Genomic DNA, 22,739 nt, shown 5'->3' on the forward strand with positions numbered 1-22,739 from the left:
TCCCGGCATGTCATTTCCCTCAGGAACCTCGAGGCGAGGAGTAACTGTGGTCTGGGCCATGGTAAAGGTAAGCCTGGATCAACAGTGCCGCCCATTGTTGTTTTCCCAGAGATGATAGGAATGAAGTGCTCATATAGTTTTCAAGTGGCAAAGCCAGATTTTAAACCAGGTACAATTACTACAAGGCCTGTGCTCTATTCAGGGATCTCTTTCTGTGACAATGGGCTGAGCCAGGAGACTTGGGAGAAACCTCTCCTTCTGGGGTCCCATAGGAAAGTTGAACCTCCCTTCTCACATGCTGTTTTCTGAAAAAGGGAGAAAGAGTGTGAAGGCAGACAAAAGCCTTTGTTTCTATGTATGAGATCTTAAGTAATTAAAAAGATAATGCATATATGTTATTTAGTCTATAACTGGCTCTTGATTGGTGGTAGAGAATTTTTGCAATATTCTGCTAAACTATGATTACAATAATGCTTTGTCTCCAGGACCAAAATATGAAATTTGAATTATGAGTAGATGAGGGGGTACCTCTTCTACCTCTGCTCAAATATTTTATCTTATTCTAGAGTAATTAAGAAGGAAGTGGAGCTGGGATTCAAAGAGCCCCCCAGCTGTTCAAAATGTAATGCAAATGATGCTATCCTCAATATTTCCTTGGGATTTCTTGTGTTTTTAACTTCAGTTTATAGAGGAAAGCCTTTAGCTGAGACATCTAACTGCTGCCTTTCCTTCTTCTGACATTAAGAAGCCAGATCACTGACATTAAGTAGCAGATCCCAGTGGGTGTGCCTACCCAACAGCCCGCTCCTTCTTCTAGCTTACAGATTCCTGATTTCACCCATGTAGAAGAAAGCACTATGTATAGGAAAGACTCCCCAGTTCCAAGGATGAACAGTCATTAGTCTAAAGCAAACACAGTAATCCATTCCCTTTTATCACAGATTGGTTTAGAAGTGTGTATTTCACCAAATTCTGGCCAGTGACATCTGAAAAAGACATTTGTTGGCACTTCTGCAAAACTGGACAGAAATGTAATCAACAGAAACTTCCTTCTTTCTTTCTTTTTTTTTTTTTAAAGATTTTATTTATTTGACAGAGAGATCACAAGTAGGCAGAGAGGCAGGCAGAGAGAGGAGGGGAAGCAGGCTCCCTGCCAAGCAGAGATCTAGATGCGGGGCTCGATCCCAGGACCCTGAGATCATGACCTGAGCTGAAGGCAGAGGCTTAACCCACTGATCCACCCAGGTGCCCCCCCTTCTTTCTTTTTTTGAAACAGTAGCTGCCATCTTAGCACCACAAATAAAGGCCAAGAACATAATGGAAAAGCTGATCCCAAATCCTGACATTGTTAAACCAAAGAACTAACCCTGAATTATCTACCTAAAGACTTGTTATCATATGGGAAAAAAATAAATCCTACTATTTAAACCCTTCATAGGCACCTACTCCACAACTTGCAACCCAAATCGTCCTAACCAATATACCTTATTTTTTTTTAATTTATTCATGGGCAGAGAGAGAGATCACAAATAGGCAGAGAAGCAGGCAGAGAGAGAGAAGGGGTGGGGGGGAAGCAGGCTCCCCCCTGAGCAGAGAGCCCGATGCGGGACTCGACCCCAGGACCCTGAGATCATGACCTGAGCTGAAGGCAGAGGCCTAACCCACTGAGCCACCCAGGCGTCCCACCAATATACCTTATTATTTTACAAACTTACCCCAAAATCCCCGTGAAGTGGTGGCAAGAAGATCCCATTGAAGGAACAGTGGGAGTAAGGGCAGTAACTGGTGTTGAAGAGTTGAAGGATGCTTTGCTGGCATTGTTGATAATTTCCAGTGCCCTGGATTTGAAACTGATCGAAAGGAAGAGTCCTCTCATATCTCTTGGTGCAGGGGCTACTGTAGAGGTCACTTACGTTCATTACTGTCTCGTATCCAGGGTGAAAGCATGGGTCCCTGAGGGTTCCGTTTGTACCCTGTATGGAAAAAATCACTTGAAGACATCATGTGCAAACGTGCTGGGTGCAAAAAGCACCACTCTGACTTCCTTAATGTGTAGGAATTTTATAATATCTTAGCACTGGCATCAATATGCCCCTGCCATGCCTTTTTCACCCTTGGGAACAGTCAGATTTGTATACTAGGTACCAGAAATGGTATCAGATGTGAATGAACTTTTGCTATTCATAGAAAGCTAATAGAGCTCAAGCTGGCAGAAATGCCATTAGTTTGAAGTGTCCCCTAGTGCTTAGTTAGTACAAATGAAATACATAGGTCAGAAGCAGATTCACAAGAAAAACTCTCAAGACTCTCACAAGTCTGAGCCTTGGGTAGTTCTCCAGGAGACGTCTGCCCATGCCCCCAACACCAACCTCCAAGCAAAAAATCAGAAGCCACATGCCTTGAAATTACCTTAGATCATTTAAGCCGGGAGTATCAAAATGACTTTTAACCTACAACCTGATATGTTCAAAGGAAGAAAGGGGGCTTGGCTTGTGTAAAGAAAGGGGGCTCCTTGGTGGAGCCTTGGGGCTCAGTAGGTGTCTCTCAGCATCCCCTACTCCAGTGGGAGTTACCTATTGACAGTGCTTCTGAGAACCAGAGCAGGAGCTTTGGAGGAGAGCAGAGAACCGGTTGTCCTTTCAGTGGAGACAGGGAACAGCTGGGTGTGACAGCCTTGCTCTGTGTGTGTTTGTCAGGGTGTGCCTGGTACTCACATGATTTTGAGTATGTTTAACTTTTCTTGTCTTCAGAAGACAAAAAGCGTCTGGGGACAAGACTGGAAGTGTTGATGGATAAACTCTCGTGTTTTCTCTAAGTGAAACTTAAAGGTTGTTTCTAACAACCCCGTTTTCTATCGCTGTAGGAAATGGAGACTTAAAAAGTGCTAAGAGAGTCAAGTATCATATGGTTTCACTTATTGGTGGAGCATAACAAATAATATAGAGGACAAAGGTAGATGGAAAGGAGAAGGGAGTTGAGGGAAATTGGAAGGGGAGGTGAACCATGAGAGACTATGGACTCTGAAAAACAACCTGAGGGTTTTGAAGGGGCGGGGGGTGGGAGGTTGGGGGAACCAGGTGGTGGGTATTAGGGAGGGCACAGATTGCATGGAGCACTGGGTGTGGTGAAAAAACAATGAATACTGTTAAGCTGAAAATAAATAAAAAAATATTTTTAAAAAAAGTGCTAAGAGCTGTACCCCTGGGGCTAATAATACATTATATTTTAATAAAAAAATATATTTAAACCAAAAAAAAGTGCTAAGAGCTTGTAAATTACACATCCCTCCCAACAATACTTGAGCATGTAATTTTCACTGTCAAGGCCACAGGGCTGAGAAATTATTTGCAAGAAAGGATTTGAGTCGTGTCCTTGGAGAGAGTGCAGTAAACAAACACAGGAGGTGATGTCTGGATGGGACGATTCACAGGGGTCGACCAGATGTAGTTAGATATCCTGCTTGAGAAGGTTTGGAAAGTACAGTAACCAAGTTCAGACCAATTACTGAAGTAGAAAGAGACAACAACAGGATGTGGGGGCCGGTGGCCCAGATGTGGGGAGGGTGGATCTGGATTCAGTTATACTTGCCTGAATGTCCTTGGCCAGTTTCTGCCTGAGTGCTTGATCCTTCCCATAGCACAAGAAGCTGTGCGTGTACACGCTGTAGTCCCTGCCATAGAGGCGGAAGTGCAGAGCATTGCTTGGAGACTCGATCTTCTTGTCTTGCGGCACAAAAGTGATTTGTGTAGAGGCTCCCCCAAGGTCTAAAGCCCCGTAGGTTTCAAGAGCACTGTCTTCATTTGGCTTCAGGTTGAGCCAACTCGGTTTCTGAAAGAGAGTACAGTCAACAGCGGTAGCAGTCTCTGGACACCCGCTTCACACTATATCTTCGACTCGGGGACTTCCTAGGGTGAGGGAAAGGGGGCATAAGGTGACACAAAGCTCACTGGATGCTCCTCAGTCTGCATCAGATCAACAAGGAACATCAGCAAAGCAGGAAAAGAGGGGCTTCAAGGATAGAGCTCAGACTGCAGCAACACAGAAGTGGCATAGCCAGTGTTTACAATCAAGGAATCTGAACTGAAAAGACTCAAGTTCAAATCTCCACTCATTTGCTCATTAGCCATGTGACCCATGTGAGCAGATAACTACCTTCTCTAGGCCTCAATCTGAGATTTGAAAATGAAAGAATTCCTCATGTAGTTTTTATGAAGATGAAATCAGACAGTACATGAAAAGTGCTTATGGGGCGCCTGGGTGGCTCAGTGGGTTAAGCCTCTGCTTTCAGCTCAGGTCATGATCTCAGGGTCCTGGGATCAAGCCCCACATTGGGCTCTCTGCTCAGCAGGGAGCCTGTTTCCCCCACCCCTCTGACTGCCTCTCTGCCCACTTGTGATCTCTGTCTGTCAAATAAATAAATAAAATCTTTAAAAAAAAGAAAGAAAGAAAAGTGCTTAGCACAGTACAAGACAAGTACAAGACACATAGCACTAGGCAAATATTAGCTATTCTTATTTTTAATGATAGATATTTAATTTCCTCTCTGCCTCCCTAAGGTGAAGATATGATTTCCTTATTCTCCAAAAGGAAAAATTCTTGTAATAAAATTCTTGCAAATGTGGGGATAAATTAACGTGTCCATTCACCCAGCATTCATTCTGGCTACAGATCCGTATACTGCCTAAAACCGCAATGGCATTGACCCCTCCGGGGAGCCACCTTCCTGGGCGCTGCGAGATGATCACCTGAGTGAATTTGCCCAGCAGATAGTTGATGGTAATCCAGCCATAGGCACCTTCCTCCTGGCCGGTGATGATTCTGGCACCCTGGAAGTCAAAGTGGTAGTTGCTGAGGCTCCTCGCCACCGCAGCCAGGACCTTGTCTGCCAACTGCTCATTTTCTATCCTGCGCAAAGGAAGAGCTGTGTTTACCGGTTTTGCCTGAATAACTACAAGTACTCCTTTTAGTCACAGCTTCCAGCAGTTCTCCTAGGAAGCGAATCCTAACTCCCTGGAATAAACGAAGGGATGGAGATCCCCACACACGGCTGTCTGAGGAGCCCTCCCTTTGGGTGAGGCGGAACTGGTCTTTTGGCCCTCCTCTCCAAATCCAGATGCTTCCGCTCCCTACATAGGCTGCTCTTCCTAAAAATACCATTTTTTTTTTTGTTGCTCCTAAATATTATCAAAGTAATTTTCATTTTTGTGGTGGTGGTGGCTGGATGTTGTTTAAACACTACACCTGGAGATGACAAATGCTACATTAGCCATCACTGGTGGCTTCAAGCTGGTTCCAGAGTCAGGTTCTGCTTGAGGTTTTTAATTATGGCTATAGCAGATACCAGGTGGCAAATGTCCTGAGACAGATACCCAACTTCCCCTGGGGGGCCAGACTGGGAAAAAAAATCTGCCTCATATTATACCTCAGTTCCTGGGTCTGTCTGAAATGTTGAGACCTAAAGAAGGAATTTTCCAATGGTGTCCTAGTGAAAATGGAATGCAATTACTCCCAACATTGAGAGACTCTGGGCCAGAGGATGCCGCCTTCCAACCAGCACTGAACTCTTTCAACACTCATCTGAATAGCTTCACACCCTACGCCTGGCTTCCCTGTCCCCAGTTTTCCTCCCCTTCTCCCACTCCCAATCCACCTCTCTCCCAGTGTGACCAACAGCTTCCCATTATCTCTCAGACAAACACCAAATTCCCAGCCTGGCCCACAAGGCACTTTGTGAGCTGGACCCTGCCTCTTCGGAATTCCACTCAGAATCCTGGCTCTACAACTTACCAGGCATGTGACTGACCTGGGGGTGACTTAATCAACATTTGTAAGTCACGGCTTCCTTATCTGGTTAATAATAGTTAATAATGCCTCTTCATAGAGTTATGATGACTAAGCACAGGTCTAACAACATAGCAAGGGCTCAACAAATACAAGCTGCCTCATCATTTTATTATTATTATTTTTTTTACTATATGTAGCCTATGTTCTATCTATGCAGAACTATTTATAGTCCTCTGAATATGCCCTGGTCTCTCACTCATCCCTGCCTTTGCATGTCTACTAGAACACAAGCTTCAGGAATGCAGGGACTTTGTTCTCTTCACTCCTGTATCCCCAGCACTTGGAACAGTGTCTGCCACAAAGCAGATGTGGAAGAAACATAGGTAATGGAATGTGTGACATCTTCTCCGCCTCTAATATGCCCTTTGCCTGCCCTCCAACTCATCCTTTGTGATTCAGCTCATGTGTACTCTCCTCCCATTCTGAGCAGAGCCAAGTATGCTCCCATAGTATCTCTGAGCACTCCTCTGTTAAAGAACTGATGACCTGTATCGAAACTCTCATCTCCTATACGGGTACTAAGCGGTGACCAAAGAATATTATTTGTGATTATTTGGGTCTTGGGACATCCGTGGCTCTCCTCCGGTCTTTCTCCTCCCAGATACTGGATGGCTAACTTGGTAGCCTCAAATCCCAGAGAACACAGGCTCAACATTTCTCTCTGTGCCCCATCCCCCTTGAATTCTCTGCAGGGAGATGGGCAGGAGGACTTTTTCTTTTCCACACTTGAACTCCCACCATTACACATACTAAGAGTTTGGGAGTTGTACCCACTTACTGAGATTTTCTTCCTGAAGTGTGGACATGTAGGATGTTTAGAAGGTGGGGTTCTAGGGAAGCGTGGTGCTATCCCGTAACTTCAGAGGCTCTCGCACTACTGCCTAACCCCTGACACTGTGTCCCCACGTGCTACAATACCTGAGCAAACGCATGCCTGCTGTTGCTCCCAAGTAAACAGGGGTCTCTTGGTGCCGGGACTTTGGAACCACTTGAGTGGCTCTTACCATGCATGCCGTCAGATAAATGTCTATTTCACTTAATTTTTGAGCATATCTTGAGATTCCAGGACCTAAGGAAAGATGTAGAAGCAAATGACAATCTTTTTTAAAAGTACAGGACACACCTGGGCAATATTAGAGCAAAACAGTGGCATTTTATGAGAAAACCAAAGAAGACAATTTCTTGATAGGTTAGGTTGCTATACGTTGAGGGTAACTCTGAACCTGGCCTTGGTAGGGTCTATTTTCAGACCTCAGGCTGGGTCTGTCCACTGTTCAGTAATTTTGCCACTGGATGGCGCAATTTTCACATTCAATTGCATAATCTCCCTAATAGGTTCTCATATTTTTAAGGGGGAATAACTAGAATTTAAATTAAAAATTGCATTTAAAAATTTAAATGGGGCTCTTATAGTTACCCTATAGATCTGCTTTTTGATGTTTTTTCTACAAAACTAACTAATACCACTAATTCCTAGAAGACCTAAAAGGAGAAATAAGGAATTTAGAAAAATTAAAATAAACACCAGGCACACTGGCTTTTACTGAAAAGACAGTAGCTGCTGCTAACTAGCTATGTGATCATGGACAGTCCCTGAAATTTCTGAAGCAGAGTTTCTTCTTTATTAGAATAAACAGGTATAGAATCCTTGTCTCCTTGGCAATTTTTCCTCTCTGAAAACCTGGTTTCCCTAGTAAAACTGTTTTTCCGATTCCAGAGCAAAACTAACTGTTGCTAAGAAGCTTTTTTTTTTTTTTGTAAGTTACACTTAACAATCTCAGCTCTCTTTAAAATAAACATCTACACTTTAGTGAAAATATGCATTAAAGATCTTTGTCCAGATATGTGATCCATATCTTTCACAGGTTTTTAAAAAGCCAGTTTAACAGTAATGAAAAGATCAGCTCTAAGTTATCAGGTAACTGTTTTGATTAAAAAATTCTGGCCTTTAAGAATTTTTTCCACTCACCTTTCATCTAAATATTTGACTAGAGAACTCTTTTGAGAGGGGAAAAGTCCTGCACTTCTTTGGCCAGACATACCTGGGATGAGTCTCAGAAAAAAAGACAGCTGCTGGATTTAAAAAAATACCAACACTTCTTAAAAATGGAATGCAATGAATTAAATAGAAGCCAAAAAAAAAAAAAAAGAGGGATTTGGGCTTAAGAAATGCTCAACCTTCTGTCTCACAACGGATGGGGCCAATGTCTGAGGATATCAGGCTCCTGGGTAAAATGACTTGCTCCTTGGAAACATCTCCTCTCTGCTGCTTTCTTGGCACACTTTGAAAATTGGGGGACCTCACAGACCATCAAAGTAAAAGTCAGTCTTCTGGGAGCTAAGATACCCGTCTAAGAAATAGTGGGACCCTACCTCAAAAGGCCCAGAGAGATCAATGTCAGAGAAGACAGTGTGGTGCAGTAACACTCAGTGCATGCTGGGGTGTTGAGTGGAGGGAGTGGAAAGGGCTGAACTGACAACTTTAACCTGTTCTGTGAGCTTAGAAGAAAACTAGGGAGGAAAAAAATCAATCTGTAATGTGGTGATTCAGAGTAGAAGGAAGCCTGGAGTGCAGGAAAGAGACCTAGACTCTTGTCCTGCGTCTGTTGCTACTTGTAAGTCACTAGTCTTCCAGGTTTTTGCTTCCTTCTTTGAAAACAAGATTTAAATGAGCCGCAAGCTCCAGCCCTAGGAATCTGTGATTTCTTCCAGGCTGTAGCTTAGAGGATAAAGACTAAGGGCAACAATTCTTTGGACCAACAGCATCAACATCACCTGGGAACCTGTGAGAAATGCAAATTCTGGGGCCTGTCCCAGAACTACTGCATCAGAAACTCTGGTGGTGGGACCCAGCATCTGTGTTTTAACAAACCCTCCAATTGGCTCTGCTGCAGATTCAAATTTGAGAGCCACTGGAGAAGTCACGGGTTCAAAATTAGGCAGATCTCCATTTGAACCCCAGTTCCATCACTTACTAGCTCAAGCAACCTTAACAAGTGGCATACCCTCTCTCTATGTCAGTGCCCTCTTTAAAAAAAAAATGGGAATAGTAGGACATAGCTCCCAGGGAGACCATGAAGATGAAATCATGCATTTTCCATACTTGGGGCATGACACACAGATGTGTGATGGGAGCCACTATGACCTGACGACTTTTACATTTGTTTCTTCTTCAAGGGCTCCATCATTCAGGACTGATTTCAGTATTATTTGTGTAATGACAATAAAATAACAGCAGCAGCTGCCCCACCGTGTTGTTCACTGAACGTCCTTTTCCTCATGTATTCCCGCCACCTGCCATACATGTTCTCACATACGTTCCTCTCATCCCCCACTATCTCCCTCCCCTTTTCCTTCCTCTTACCTTTCAGCTTGCACTCTGTTACCTGGTGCACCACCCCTGTGTCGTTCTCCTTTTCTGCTGGCCACTTATAGATGTACAAACTTGTGTGAGAAGAGCCTGCATCCAGCACAATCCCATACTGAGGGGAAAAACAAGTCAAGAACTTATCAGGATTACATTATGCTTCCCCATACTCAGCTTGCAACAGAAGGAAACAAAGACAAGAGTCTTCAAAAACATGAGGAGACATTTTTTTTTTAAGATTTTATTTATTTATTTGACAGACAGAGATCACAAGTAGGCAGAGAGGCAGGCGGGGGGCTGGGCGCAGGCTCCCTGCTGAGCAGAGAGCCTGATGTGATCCCAGGACCCTGGGATCAAGACCTGAGTCAAAGGCAGAGGCTTAACCCACTGAGCCATCCAGGCGCCCCAGAGACATATTTTTTTTAAGATTTTATTTATGGGGTGCCTGGATGGCTCAGTAGGTTAAGCCTCTGCCTTCAGCTCAGGTCATGGTCTCAGGGTCCTGGGATTGAGCCCCGCATCGGGCTCTCTGCTCAGCGGGGAGCCTGCTTCCCCTTCTCTCTCTGCCTGCTGCTCTGCCTACTTGGGATCTCTCTCTGTGTCAAATAAATAAATAAAATCTTTTTTAAAAAGATTTTATTTATTTATTTGACAGACAGAGATCACAGGTAGACAGGCAGGCGGAGGTGGGGGGGGGAGACAGACTTCCTGCTGAGCAGAGAGCCCAATGCTGGGCTTGATCCCAGGACTTTGGGATCATGACCTGAGCCAAAGGCAGAAGCTTTAACCCACTGAGCCATCCAGATGCCCCGAGGAGACATATTTTAAATCAAGATGAACATGGGGAGGGGTGCCTGGTGTTGCCCTGATCATAAGAACTACCAGGACACCAATCTCTCTAGAATCATGGCTCGTAGTGCTGGTGGCATGTTAGAATTTTCCAGGCCTTACCCAGGGTGGGGCCTGAGCCTCACTACTGATCAGAAGCTTCTCAGGTGAGTCTTATGGGCAGCCAGGAATCAGAACCAGATGTTGAAGCAGCTGAGACAACATAGAGGGAATAGAAAGCCATAAATCCAGTAGTTCCCAAACTTGTATGCACGCTGGAATCATCAAAATCACCTGGAGAGCCTTAAAAGCTACTGATACCTGTGTTCTGCCCCCAGATACGGGATTTAATTGGTCTGGTATGTGGCATGGGCGTTGGAAGAGAGACATGGAAAATACTAAGCATGTATTTTTCATTATGAATATAACTATACATTTAATACATTTTAAAAGGTAAGTATTTTCATGTTTTGGGCTCTTATGACTGAGGGGAGATGAAAGGAAGAATAAAGGGGAAAAGGTGGGAAGAAAGAAGGGGAAAGACAGTATGAGAAAGAACTCATTGGTCAGAGGGGAAAGGGGAAAGAGCCAAGTCCCCACATCACACTTCATGAGAATATTAAATTTACTGGGCAGGTGTTGCACGAAACGTTTCGTGAGAGTTCTCTGATTTAACCCTCAGAACAGTCCTGTAAGGTAGGTACTTTGTTTATCCCTGCTATGTATGTGAGAAATTAAAGTACAAAGAGGTTAAGTAGTTTACTCAAGATACACAGCTAATTGGTGAGAGAGCCTGGATTTGGATCAGAGTTAGACCCAAGATCTTATGCTCCATATACAGAGAAACATAGGAGCAAGGGCAGAACAATAGTTTTTAAAGACTTTTAGTGAAGGATAACTACAGCAAAGTGCATCCCAGTGAATTCTGGCATATGTGCACACCCATATACACCACACCACCAAGATCAAGATTCAGAATGTTTTCTACTGCCCCTCTCAGTTCGTTCCTCCTGAGGGTAACCATTGTCTTGATTTCTGTCCCCATGGATGAGTTTTGCCTATCTTTGAGCTGCCGTAAAGGGACTCACACAGCGTGCCTCCTTTATGTCTAGCTTCTTCTGCTCTACCCTATCTCTTAGATGCATCCTGTGTGCATCCATAGTTCATCCCTCTTCATTGCTATACAATAGTTCCTATTTCATTATATGCACTATGTTTTTATCCGTTCTACTGTTGATGACATTTGAATTGCTTCCAGTTTGGCACTATTGGGAATACAGTCCCTGGGAACATCCTTGCCCATGTCATTCTTTGGATATAAGCTCATTTATTTTGGGTATTTACATAGGAGTAGACTGCCAAATGCTCTTTTTGATCATTTAATGTTCATCTTTGGTTACACCCCTAAGTTTGATCAGGAAAAATGCCATGGGGCTTGTAAGGAGAGCATGATGGTACCTGTACTTTAATTTATTATCCCTCTGCTAGAGAGAAACATGGAAGAAAGTAAACAGGGAAGCAGAAGGAAGAGAAAAAGGAGGCACGCCTAAAATGTGAGCTAACCACTCCCACCACACTTTGTTGCTGTGGATCTCCAAGTGCCATCTGCCTCTTGATAATGCTTAAATCAGCAGTCATTCGATACATAGCCTCCCATACTGTCTTATTACCTGTTAAGAACCTAAGATCTTCCAGGGAGGAAAGAAGAATGAGGATTCAAGAGACCTCCCTGGACCACTGGCAATAGCTAAAAGCTGAGTTTGCTGTGGTGTCAAGCTTTACTCTGTTTCTCCAGATGAGGAGAATATCAGTGTGCAGCAGAGGGCAGATCCTTGGCCTTCCACAACCTCCAGTGTTCTCAGCCTAGTTAGGCACAGCAGGACTCCCTATGGCAATGAACATTATGACCTTAAAAGAAAAAAGCCTGTATACTTGGCGAGAGAGCAAGCTGGACAGACTCCTCGGTAAACAGGCTTGCAGTGAGAGGAAACCAAGAATTGACTTAGGTCGTGACTCTTGCAGGCCCATCGGGAATGCCTGGCGTCTGGGGCCTTTGGAACCATGGGCAGCCTCTGGGGTCGAGAGAGGCTGAGAGTTTACACAGCAGAAAATTCTGTTGTTTCCTAGGAGGGTCTGTGAAATCTTGCTGCCAGAAAATGTTCCAACCACGGTGGCCTATGATAAAATCTGAGGCAGCAGCAGCAAGCGAGCAGCCTTTATCTGGGATCAGGACATTCTATTCTTTGTTGACATGAAAGTCACCCTTCCCGCAGAGCAAAGGAACCAGCCTTCCTTCTATCATCCTGTTTCTCGAAGGCCTTAGACAGCGAGGTGGTGGAGAAATGAAAGTTTTTGCTACGTTTGGTTTATCAAGTGTTTGAGTGGGAGGTATGGTGTATTCTGTCACACAGGAGCTGAGGGCTTTCCACCTTATGTATACAGTGGACTGGAATGCTAACCTGCTGAATTGTGCCAAATATTTTTTCTCTTAGGAAACAGTTTGCAGCTTGAGGGACAGATAAAAGCTTGATTGTGTGAAAATTCTGTTTGGGCATTTTGGAAGTTTGCCTTTCATTGTTGTAAAACTGTCACCATATTTACTCATTTTCATAGCTGGCCCATCTTAGAGCTATAAGTTTATTCCACATAATCTTCTTATTTGAGAGATGAGAGACCATGCCCAGTAGAGTTCAAGGATCTACCTAAGAAGTACAGAAGGTGAAAGCCTTCAAAGACCCATCTAGAGCCCGGGTAGGTGCCATCTTTTGTTACTTTTCACCATACCAGCATTTTCCAATGCATGTTCCAGAGAACACTAAGCCTGCAAGGATCTAGGCAAATAAGCCTTCCCAGGAGTTTGGGGAATGCTGAGTGCTTTCTCTCTCTCTCTCCTGGGCTCACAAACCCACTAGGTAATGAATACTTCAGAGAGTCTGGCAGTAGAGAAGCTTGCCTAACTTTGTTTGAGCCAGCATTCCCCTGACTCCATGACGACAGAATTCTGTTTAAAATAAAAATCTCTACCCAACAGAAAGGCTTTGACCAACGCTGTGCCTTACACCATGCTAACACTCCTATCCAGTGTTTCTCTGTAGCTCATATTTTAAAAAGCCCTGTGAGTACATTTTACACATTAAAGAAAAATTAAATATATGTGTGGTGATGAAGAGCTCTGACATTCCCCTAAGATTATTTCAATATTACTTTCTTTTTTAAAAATACTAAAAGTTTACTAAATAACATCTATAAAATGAAGGGGAAAGGGGAAAAAAGACATTTAAGATCCTACCAACTACATATCACTGTTACTTTGATTTATCTCCTTCCAGTCTTTCCTAAATACACAATTTTTATATGGCTGCAATCTTACTGTGTGTATACAACTTTATCCTGGCTAGTTTTTGATCATCCACATGATTTTAGCAATCATAACTGATACTCATAAGTTATTCTGAGTGAACAGAAGCAGTGTTTCAGGAAAAGGAACAATAAAAATGACCTTGCTTGGTTCATAGAGACACCAATGTAGGGCCGTTGGTGTAGACCTGGCGATGTGGGTGGCCACAGACCCTGAGCTCACAGAGACTGGAGGCCATGGGGACATGAGCCAAGACTCTCTTTAAGGTGGAAGGAATTCTACCTGCACAATGTCAAGGTCCAGGCATCTGAGTAAATCTTTCTAGATGCAGAAAGAAATAGAAAACTTGAGCATCAGATGATCTACTTCTATTCCTGGCTCTGCAGAAGTAGGTTGTTCTCATTCAGATCTCAACCCACTTGTCACCCAACTGTGAGTCTTCTCATTCAGAAAACACTCACCCTGACACTGGCCAGCTCTCAGTTCCCTATAAGACACATAACTTCTATTCCAGAGCCTCAGCCAGAATGCCCTTCACCTAAGATCCCAGCCTTCTCTGACCTTTTCAGATTTAATTCTACCCTCCTAATCCATGGCTCAGAGTCCCCATATTTTTGCTCTAAAAACAGGACTTACCATGATGCATAACTACATGTCTATATGGCTATTTGATTAATATCTGTCTTCCCCATAAGGATCGGAACTACATTAGGGCAGGTCTGTTTTGCTTACTATGGTATGTCCAGCACCCACCTCAGGATATCCTACCACATGTTAGGCACAAAGAAGGAATTCAACAGGCAATTGTTGAATTGAATGAATGAAGAGGGTTAGGATTGTATGATTTTTGAACTCCTTCCAATCCCAAAAGAACTTAGTACTCACAGTCTAATATAAAGTAGTACCATCAAGGTTCAGTTCCACCATCACTACTACCACTACCCAAAAAAACCCCCATAAACTAGGGAACATGGGCAACGGTAAGATAATTAACTTCTCTCGGTCACTTCAGACATATTGGTTCTTCAGAATCTTTCTTAAAAGTCCCTGTAGCTTTAACTGCACTTTTAGCAATGTCATCAGTTTGTCTCAGTGAGTCCTTTTGAATAAACAAAGCCAATCCTTTCGAATTTGACTCTGGTACTCTATAAACTCTATAAACAAATCAGGTCTCCATTAGCTACGGTAATGCTGGCAGGGCCTATAAACAATTAGAGACCATTTTCTGCTTTTCTTTTTTCTTCAATTAGAATTACTAGACTTTCGATACAAACCACGGTTTCCTTGTTGTTTGTTAATTGTGGTAAAATACACTGAACATAAATTTACCATTTTAAGTGTACAGTTCTGTGTACAGTTCAGTGGCATTAAGTACATTAACAATTTGTACAACCATCACCACCATCCAGCTCCAGGTATTGTGGGTTTTTTTCTTTTTAAGAATTATTTATTTGAGAGAGAGCACAAACAGGAGGAGCAGAGGGAGAGAGAGAATCTTAAGCAGGGTCAGCACTGAGCGCAGAACCTGACGTGGGGTTCAGTCCCACTAATATGAGATCACGACCTGAGCCGAAACCAAGAGTCAGCCACTTAACCAACTGTGCCACCCAGATGTCTCTCCAGGTATTGTTTTTTAAACAAGACAACATTAAAATCCAGTGAAGTAAAAATAATGTAGATATTTTCCAGGAGTATTTGAGGTTGAAAATTGGAGCAAGTCCTTCCAAATTCTCCATAAAACAATACAATCACAAATGCTTAATGAAGAATTGCACTTTAGTTCCTTGTGAAAAAGATGTATGGAGACAGGTCACTACCCTTCAGCAGCAGCTAGAAATCCTGGGAACAGCGGCTCAGTGACCTTAACACATTAGCAGCAAAGAGCCTTCCCTAGAATTCATCTCCCTCAAAGCAGTGTGGACAGCTGGTCTCCACTGAGGGCTTCTGGTGTGCTGGCTACTCTGATAAGGGAGTCACTGGTATCATCCCAGGTAATCCTCACAACCGCCTCCATTTGACATATGAGGAAGCTGAGGAATAGAGAGAGAGACTTACTTGCCCAAGTCTCATAGCAGAAAGTAGCAGATCTGGGATTGAAATCAAAACCGTCTGGCCCCTGAGCCAACAGGCTTCCACAGAAGTGGTAGCTCTTAATGAAGGCACGTAGTTTGGTATTGGGTCAGTCTGGTGCCTTCAAGAGAACCTTGTGGGGATGTGTGTGTGTCAGAATGTGCAAGGTTTGTGCTAAAAGGAATATCTGACAACTCGCTAAATGCCAGTTTTCACTAATGAGCAGGAAATTAAGAGAGGGATGAACTGAACATATCTGAAAACAACCTCCCCACCCAGGTCCACCAGACAAAGGGAGTTTCCCAGGGGACACTTAGGTACAGCTAGATGAATCTTCAGTTCATTAAGGCCTCTTTTTTTTAAAGTATTCATTACATATCTATAGGATAGTAGTTCCCAGACTTCAGTGGCTTGAGAATGTCCCAGGATGCCTGTTCAATGTGTAGATTCTCAGATCCTGCAACATGGAGATTCAAACTGAGTAGGGTCTGGGGGTAAGAATAGGGAACGCTGATCTCCAGGGGATTGGGAGGCAGGGGCCTGCCTCCCACACTGACAAATCCTGCCATCAGGCTGGTCGTCACATGCTCTTCACATCCAAGTAGGAGGCAGTTTTACGTGTTCAAGATGTTACTCTCTTCACTGAGTCAGCAAACTTCTATGAGGCAACCAGCCAAGTCAGATTGCTGGTTGTAATTTAACATTTATCTTGTGATTATTTGATTGATAAGTATCTCTTCCACTAGACCATAAGTTCCATGAAGGTAAGGACTTTGCCAGTTTTGCTCATTGCTATATATCTGGGGCCTAAAATAAGAATAGATGGTCAATGACTATTTGTTAAGTGAATAAGTTGAGTGAATGAATAATAAAATGTATAAAAAAACAGATGAAACCCAGGCCCTATCCTCAATACCTTTAGCACCTCAGTAGCTGGGCAAGTAAACAACACATCAGTACAATAAGGAGTTCTTGTATTTTGCTAGATATGGCCTGGGCATGAGGCCACCACCACCCCAGTAAGGCTAACCCCAAACTAGATCAGGCAGGAAGATGACAGGACTGGATCATCAAGATGGGAGGGCTGACCCAGGTTGGGTTAGAAAAGGATGAGTTAGATGGAAAGAAGGGGGTCTAAAGTGACAATTTGTGACCAGGCAGACAGGCTGCAAAGATGATAACATATGAGCTACCAGTCACGGAGTGTCCACAGTGGGCCAGGATGCCTGCTCATCACTTCACATTTGCATTTATTTATCCCGCTTGATTCTTGCAGTAATCTATGAGATACTGAGCCTTGAGCCAGAGAAACTCAAAGGCCCTCATTTTGCTTATCTGTAAGATGAGGGTGATCTTTCATTCCTCACAGCATTCCTGGGAAGAAAAAATGTAAATGATTTATAAACTGCAAGCACTATATTTGAATGCTAGAATTCCTCAGGACTTGATCCTTGCCCTCTTCTTGCTTTTTACCCCCTTCCTATAATCTTATCCACGTCTAGGGCTTCAATACATCAAAGACATTAGAGACATATCTTTAGTCTAGACCTGTACTGTCTAATAAGGCAGCCACTAGCCACACGTGGTTCTTGAGCACTTGAAATGTTAACTGCAGTTGATCTTTGAACAACACAGATTTGAACAGTGCGGGCCCGTTCATACATGGATTTTTTTCAATAAATGCAGTAGAGTCCTATAAGTGTATTTTCTCTCCTTACAATATTCTTAACATTTTCTTTTCTGTAGCTCACTTTATTGTAAGAATACAGTATATAATACATACACAAAATATGTGTGAGTCAACTGTTTACGTTATTGGTAAGGCTTCTTCTGGTCAATACTAGGCAATTAAGTTTTGAAGGAGTCAAAAGTTGTACATGGATTTTTTGACTGTGTGGTGGGGGTGGCACTCCTAAGCCCCATGTTGTTCAAGGGCCAATTGTAGTCTGAATTGAGATGAGATATAAGTTAAAAATCACACTGGAATTTGAAAAAAATAACAGAAAGTATTTCATTAATCATTATTTTGATGAAATATTGAGATAGTATTTTGGATGTAATGGATTACATTAAATATGTTATTAAAATTAATTTCATCTCTTTCTACTTTTTAAAAATGTGACTCCCGGGGGCGCCTGGGTGGCTCAGTGGGTTAAAGCCTCTGCCTTCGGCTCAGGTCATGATTCCAGGGTCCTGGGATCGAGCCCCGCATCGGGCTCTCTGCTCAGCAGGGAGCCCGCTTCTCCCTCTCCCTCTGCCTGCCTCTCTGCCTACTTGTGATCTCTGTCAAATAAATAAATAAAATCTTTTAAAAAAAATGTGACTCCTGGAGAAATTAAAATGTGGCTTGCATGATATTTCTAATGAGCACTGTGGGTCTATACCTCTTCTACGAGGTCCAGATCTGATTATCCAACTGCTGCTTTGACATTTCTCCTTGGATATCCAATACCTCAAAAACAAAAAAATTTTCTTCAAAAATTTAACTCTACACCTTCTCCTCCTTCCACACTACTGTAATAGTCTAGTCTCCTATACCTGTTCTTATCACCCCACTCTCAACTTCATTGCAGCCAGTGTGATCGTTTCAAAACACAAATCTGATCAATTTACTGTCTTCTCATTGCTCTTAGGATTAAAGTTAAAATCCTCAGCCTGAGTGGCAAGACTGACTGAACCATCTCCCTCACCATCTTTATCTGTGAGATTCTTGGACTTCCTTTCCTTTTGCCTGGAATACTCTCTGTCCTTCTCTATCTCCGCTAACTTCTAATCACACTTCACGTTTTACTGTAAATGTCGTTTCTTTCAGGCAAGACTGCCCTGGCTCCCAACACTTCCACTTGGTGGCACTCGTCACAACTATAATCAATAATTTGTATCAGCTATTAAATGTGTTTCCTTCCCCAGATAGTAAGCTCAATCATATCTATACTGGCTTCCCAACTCTATAGCTAGTATAGAACCTAATACAGATACTTAGTAATTGTTAATACATGAATTTGTGAACAAGTGAAGAGCTGCTGAATGAGGTATGGTCATAAAGAGATGATATGTTTTTATTTACTTTAATCCAAGTATAGTTATATACAATGTTATGTTAGTTTAAGGTGTACAATATAGTGATTCCACAATTCTATACATTACTTAGTTTTCATCGCGGTAAGTATACTCCACCTACTTCACCCATTCCCCTCACCTACCTGCCCTCTGGTAACCATCAATTTGTTCACTATAGTTGAGTCTGTTTTTAGGTTTGTCTCTTTTTTTGCTTGTTTCTTAAATTCCACATATGAATGAAAACATATGGTATTTGTCTTTCTCTGACTTATTTCACTTAACATTATATTCTCTAGTTCTATCCATGTTGTTGCAAATGGCAAGATTTCATTCCTTTCATGGCTGAATAATATTCCATTGTGTATATATACCACATCTTCTTTATCCATCCATCTATCCATGGACAACGGGCTGCTTCCACAATTTGCTTATTGTAAATAATGCTGCAATAAACAGAGGGGTGCATATATCTTTTCGAATTAATGTTTTCATATTCCTTGGTTAAATACCCAGGAGTAAAATTACTGGATCATATGGTAGATCTATTTTTAACTTTGAGGAAGCTCCATACCCTTTTCCACAGTGGCCGCATCAGTTTGCATTCCCACCACCAGTGCACAACAGTTCCCTTTTCCCCACATCCTCACCAACACTTACTGTTTCTTGCGTTTTGGATTCTAGCCATTCTGACAGGTATGCGGTAATATCTCATTGTGATTTTGATTTGCATCTTCCTGATGATGAGTGATGTTGAGCATCTTTTCATGTGTCTGTTGGCCATCTGGATGTCGTCTTTGGAGAAACGTCTGTTCATATCTTCTGTCCATTTTTTATTTGGATTATTTGTTTTTTTGTATTGTGCTGTATAAGTTCTTTATATGTTTTGAATACTAACCATTTACTGGCTATGCCATTTGAAAATATAATCTACCACTCAGTAGTTTGTTTTTAAGTTTTGTTGATCATTTTCCTTGCTGTGCAGAAGCTAATAGATTATTTTTGCTTTTGTTTCCCTGCCTCAGGAGACATATCTAGAAAAATGTTACTACAGCTGACATCAAAGAAATTACTACCTGTGCTCTTCTAGGATTTTTATGGTTTTAGATCTCACATTTAAGTCCTTAATCCATTTTTAGCTTATTTTTGTGTATGGTGTAAAATAGTCCAGTTTCATTCTTTTGCATACAGCTGTCCAGTTTTTCCCAACACCATTTGTTGAAGAGACTATCTTTTTCCCATTGCACAGTCTTGCTACATTTGTCAAAGATTAACGGACAACATAATTGTGTTCTATTGATCTGTGCATTTATTTTTGTGCCAGTACCATACTGCTTATCGTACTACAGCTTTGTAGTATATCTTGAAATCTGGGATTGTGGTATCTCCAGTTTTGTTCTTCTTTTTCAAGACTGCTTTGGCTAGGATCACCTGGGTGGTTCAGTGGGTTAAGCTTTCCACCCAGTCATGATCTCAGGGTCCTGGGATCAAGCCCCACGTTGGGCTCTCTGCTCGGTGGGGAGACTGCTTCCCCCTTTCTCTCTGCCTACTTGTGATCTCGCACTCTATCAAATAAAAAAAAAAAGACTGCTTTGCCTATTTGAGGTCTTTATGAATCCATATATATTTTAGGATTATTTATTCTAGTTCTGTGAAAAATACTCTTGGTATTTTGATAGGCATTGCATTAAATCCACAGATTCCTTTGGGTAGTATGGACATTTTAACAATGTTGGTTCTCCCAGTCCATGAGCATGGAATATCTTTCATTTGTTTATGTCATCTTCAATTTCTTTCATCAGTGTTTTATAGTTTTCAGAGTACAGTTCTTTCACCTCCTTGGTTAAGTTTATTCCTAAGCATTTTATTCTTTTTGGTACAATTGTAAATGGGATTGTTTTCTTTCTTTCTTTCTTTTTTTTAAGATTTTGTTTCTTTATTTGAAAGAGAGAGACCAAGCAAGAGAAAGAGAGGGAGAGCACCAGTGGGGGGCAGCGGTGGGGGTGGGGTGCAGAAAGAGAGAAGGAGCAGCAGACTCCCTGCTGAGCAGGGAGCCTGACACGGGGCTCCATCCCAGGATCCCAGGATCATGACCTGAGCTGAAGACAGATGCTTAACTGACTGAGCCACCCCAGTACCCCCATGGGATTGTTTTCTTACATTATTTTTCTGTTATTTCATTATATATGTATAGTGTATAGATATACAATGGATTTCTATATTTTGATTTTGTATCCTCTGACCTTACTAAATTCATTTATCAGTTTTGGTAGTTTTTTGGTGGAGTCTTTAAGGTTTTCTATATATAGTACCATGTCTTCTGCAAACAGTGAAAGTTTTCCTTCTTCCTCACCAATTTGGATGCCTTTTATTTCTTTTTTTTTTTTTCATTATACACTTATTTATTTGTTTTTTCTGGATTGAGGCATGCAAGTTTGCTGAGGAAGAGTTCCCTCTTAGTTCCATCTTCCTACTGTAAAATATTCCATTTTATGAGAAGTTCACCATTAAGTTACCTATTCTACTGTTGATGGGCACTGGGTTGTTTCCAGTTGGGGTATTTTTTTTTTCTCCAATTTTTTATTTATTTTCAGCGTAACAGTATTCATTGTTTTTTCACCACACCCAGTGCTCCATGCAATCTGTGCCCTCCCTAATACCCACCACCTGGTTCCCCCACCCTCCCACCCCGCCCCTTCAAAACCCTCAGGTTGTTTTTCAGAGTCCATAGTCTCTCATGGTTCACCTCCCCTTCCAATTTCCCTCAACTCTCTTCTCCTCTCCATCTACCCTTGTCCTCTATATTATTTGTTATGCTCCACCAATAAGTGAAACCATATGATACTTGACTTTCTCTGTTTGACTTATTTCACTCAGCATAATCTCTTCCAGTCCTGTCCATGTTGCTACAAAAGTTGGGTATTCGTCCTTTCTGATGGAGGCATAATACTCCATAGTGTATATGGACCACATCTTCCTTATCCATTCATCCATTGAAGGGCATCTTGGTTCTTTCCACAGTTTGGCGACCGTGGCCATTGCTGCTATAAACATTGGGGTACAGATGGCCCTTCTTTTCACTACATCTGTATCTTTGGGGTAAATACCCAGTAGTGCAATTGCAGGGTCATAGGGAAGCTCTATTTTTAATTTCCTGAGGAATCTCCACACTGTTCTCCAAAGTGGCTGCACCAGTTTGCATTCCCACCAAGAGTGTAAGAGGGTTCCCCTTTCTCCACATCCTCTCCAACACACGTTGTTTCCTGTCTTGCTAATTTTGGCCATTCTAACTGGTGTAAGGTGGTATCTCAATGTGGTTTTGATTTGAATCTCCCTGATGGCTAGTGATGATGAACATTTTTTCATGTGTCTGGTAGCCATTTGTATGTCTTCATTGGAGAAGTGTCTGTTCATATCTTCTGCCCATTTTTTAATATGATTATCTGTTTTGTGTGTGTTGAGTTTGAGGAGTTCTTTATAGATCCTGGATATCAACCTTTTATCTGTACTGTCATTTGTAAATATCTTCTCCCATTCCGTGGGTTGCCTCTTTGTTTTGATGACTGTTTCTTTTGCTGTGCAGAAGCTTTTTATCTTGATGAAGTCCCAGAAGTTCATCTTTGCCTTTGTTTCCTTCGCCTTTGGAGACATATCTTGAAAGAAGTTGCTGTGGCTGATATCAAAGAGGTTACTCCCTATGTTCTCCTCGAGGATTCTGATGGATTCCTATCTCATGTTGAGGTCTTTTATCCATTTCGAGTTTATCTTTGTGTATGGTGTAAGAGAATGGTCAAGTTTCATTCTTCTACATATAGCTGTCCAGTTTTCCCAGCACCATTTATTGAAGAGACTGTCTTTTTTCCACTGGATATTTTTTCCTGTTTTGTCAAAGATTATTTGACCATAGAGTTGAGGGTCCATATCTGGGCTCTCTACTCTGTTCCACTGGTCCATGTGTCTGTTTTTATGCCAGTACCATGCTGTCTTGGTGATCACAGCTTTATTTCTTTATTTCTATTTCTTGTCTGATTGCTGTGGCCAGGACTTCCAGTACTATGTTGAATAAAAGTGGTACGAGTAGGCATTTTGTCTTGTTCCTGATCTTAGAGGAAAAGCTTTCAGTTTTTCACCATTATGATGTTAGCTATGGGTTTTTTTTTAATATATGTGTCCTTTGTTACGTTGAGGTATATTTCCTTTTATCTTTCTCTTATT

At 42.2% G+C, this 22,739-nt stretch overlaps 1 protein-coding gene across 1 annotated transcript in view; it reads right to left on the bottom strand.

Annotated features, from left to right (window-relative positions):
- ENTPD1 (ectonucleoside triphosphate diphosphohydrolase 1) overlaps window positions 1-22,739 on the bottom strand; it is a 98,111-nt gene that overhangs the window by 20,512 nt on the left and 54,860 nt on the right. Inside the window, exons 3-7 of the mRNA XM_080822443.1 lie at window positions 9,209-9,326; window positions 6,763-6,913; window positions 4,746-4,905; window positions 3,589-3,828; window positions 1,716-1,973 (exon numbers count right to left, since the gene is read on the bottom strand). Coding sequence (XP_080678569.1) covers window positions 1,716-1,973; window positions 3,589-3,828; window positions 4,746-4,905; window positions 6,763-6,913; window positions 9,209-9,326 — 927 coding nt within the window. The remainder of the gene's footprint in view (window positions 1-1,715; window positions 1,974-3,588; window positions 3,829-4,745; window positions 4,906-6,762; window positions 6,914-9,208; window positions 9,327-22,739) is intronic.

Source organism: Martes martes (assembly GCF_963455335.1).
Source record: "Martes martes genome assembly, chromosome: 14".
In the NCBI taxonomy this organism is placed as follows: domain Eukaryota; kingdom Metazoa; phylum Chordata; class Mammalia; order Carnivora; family Mustelidae; genus Martes; species Martes martes.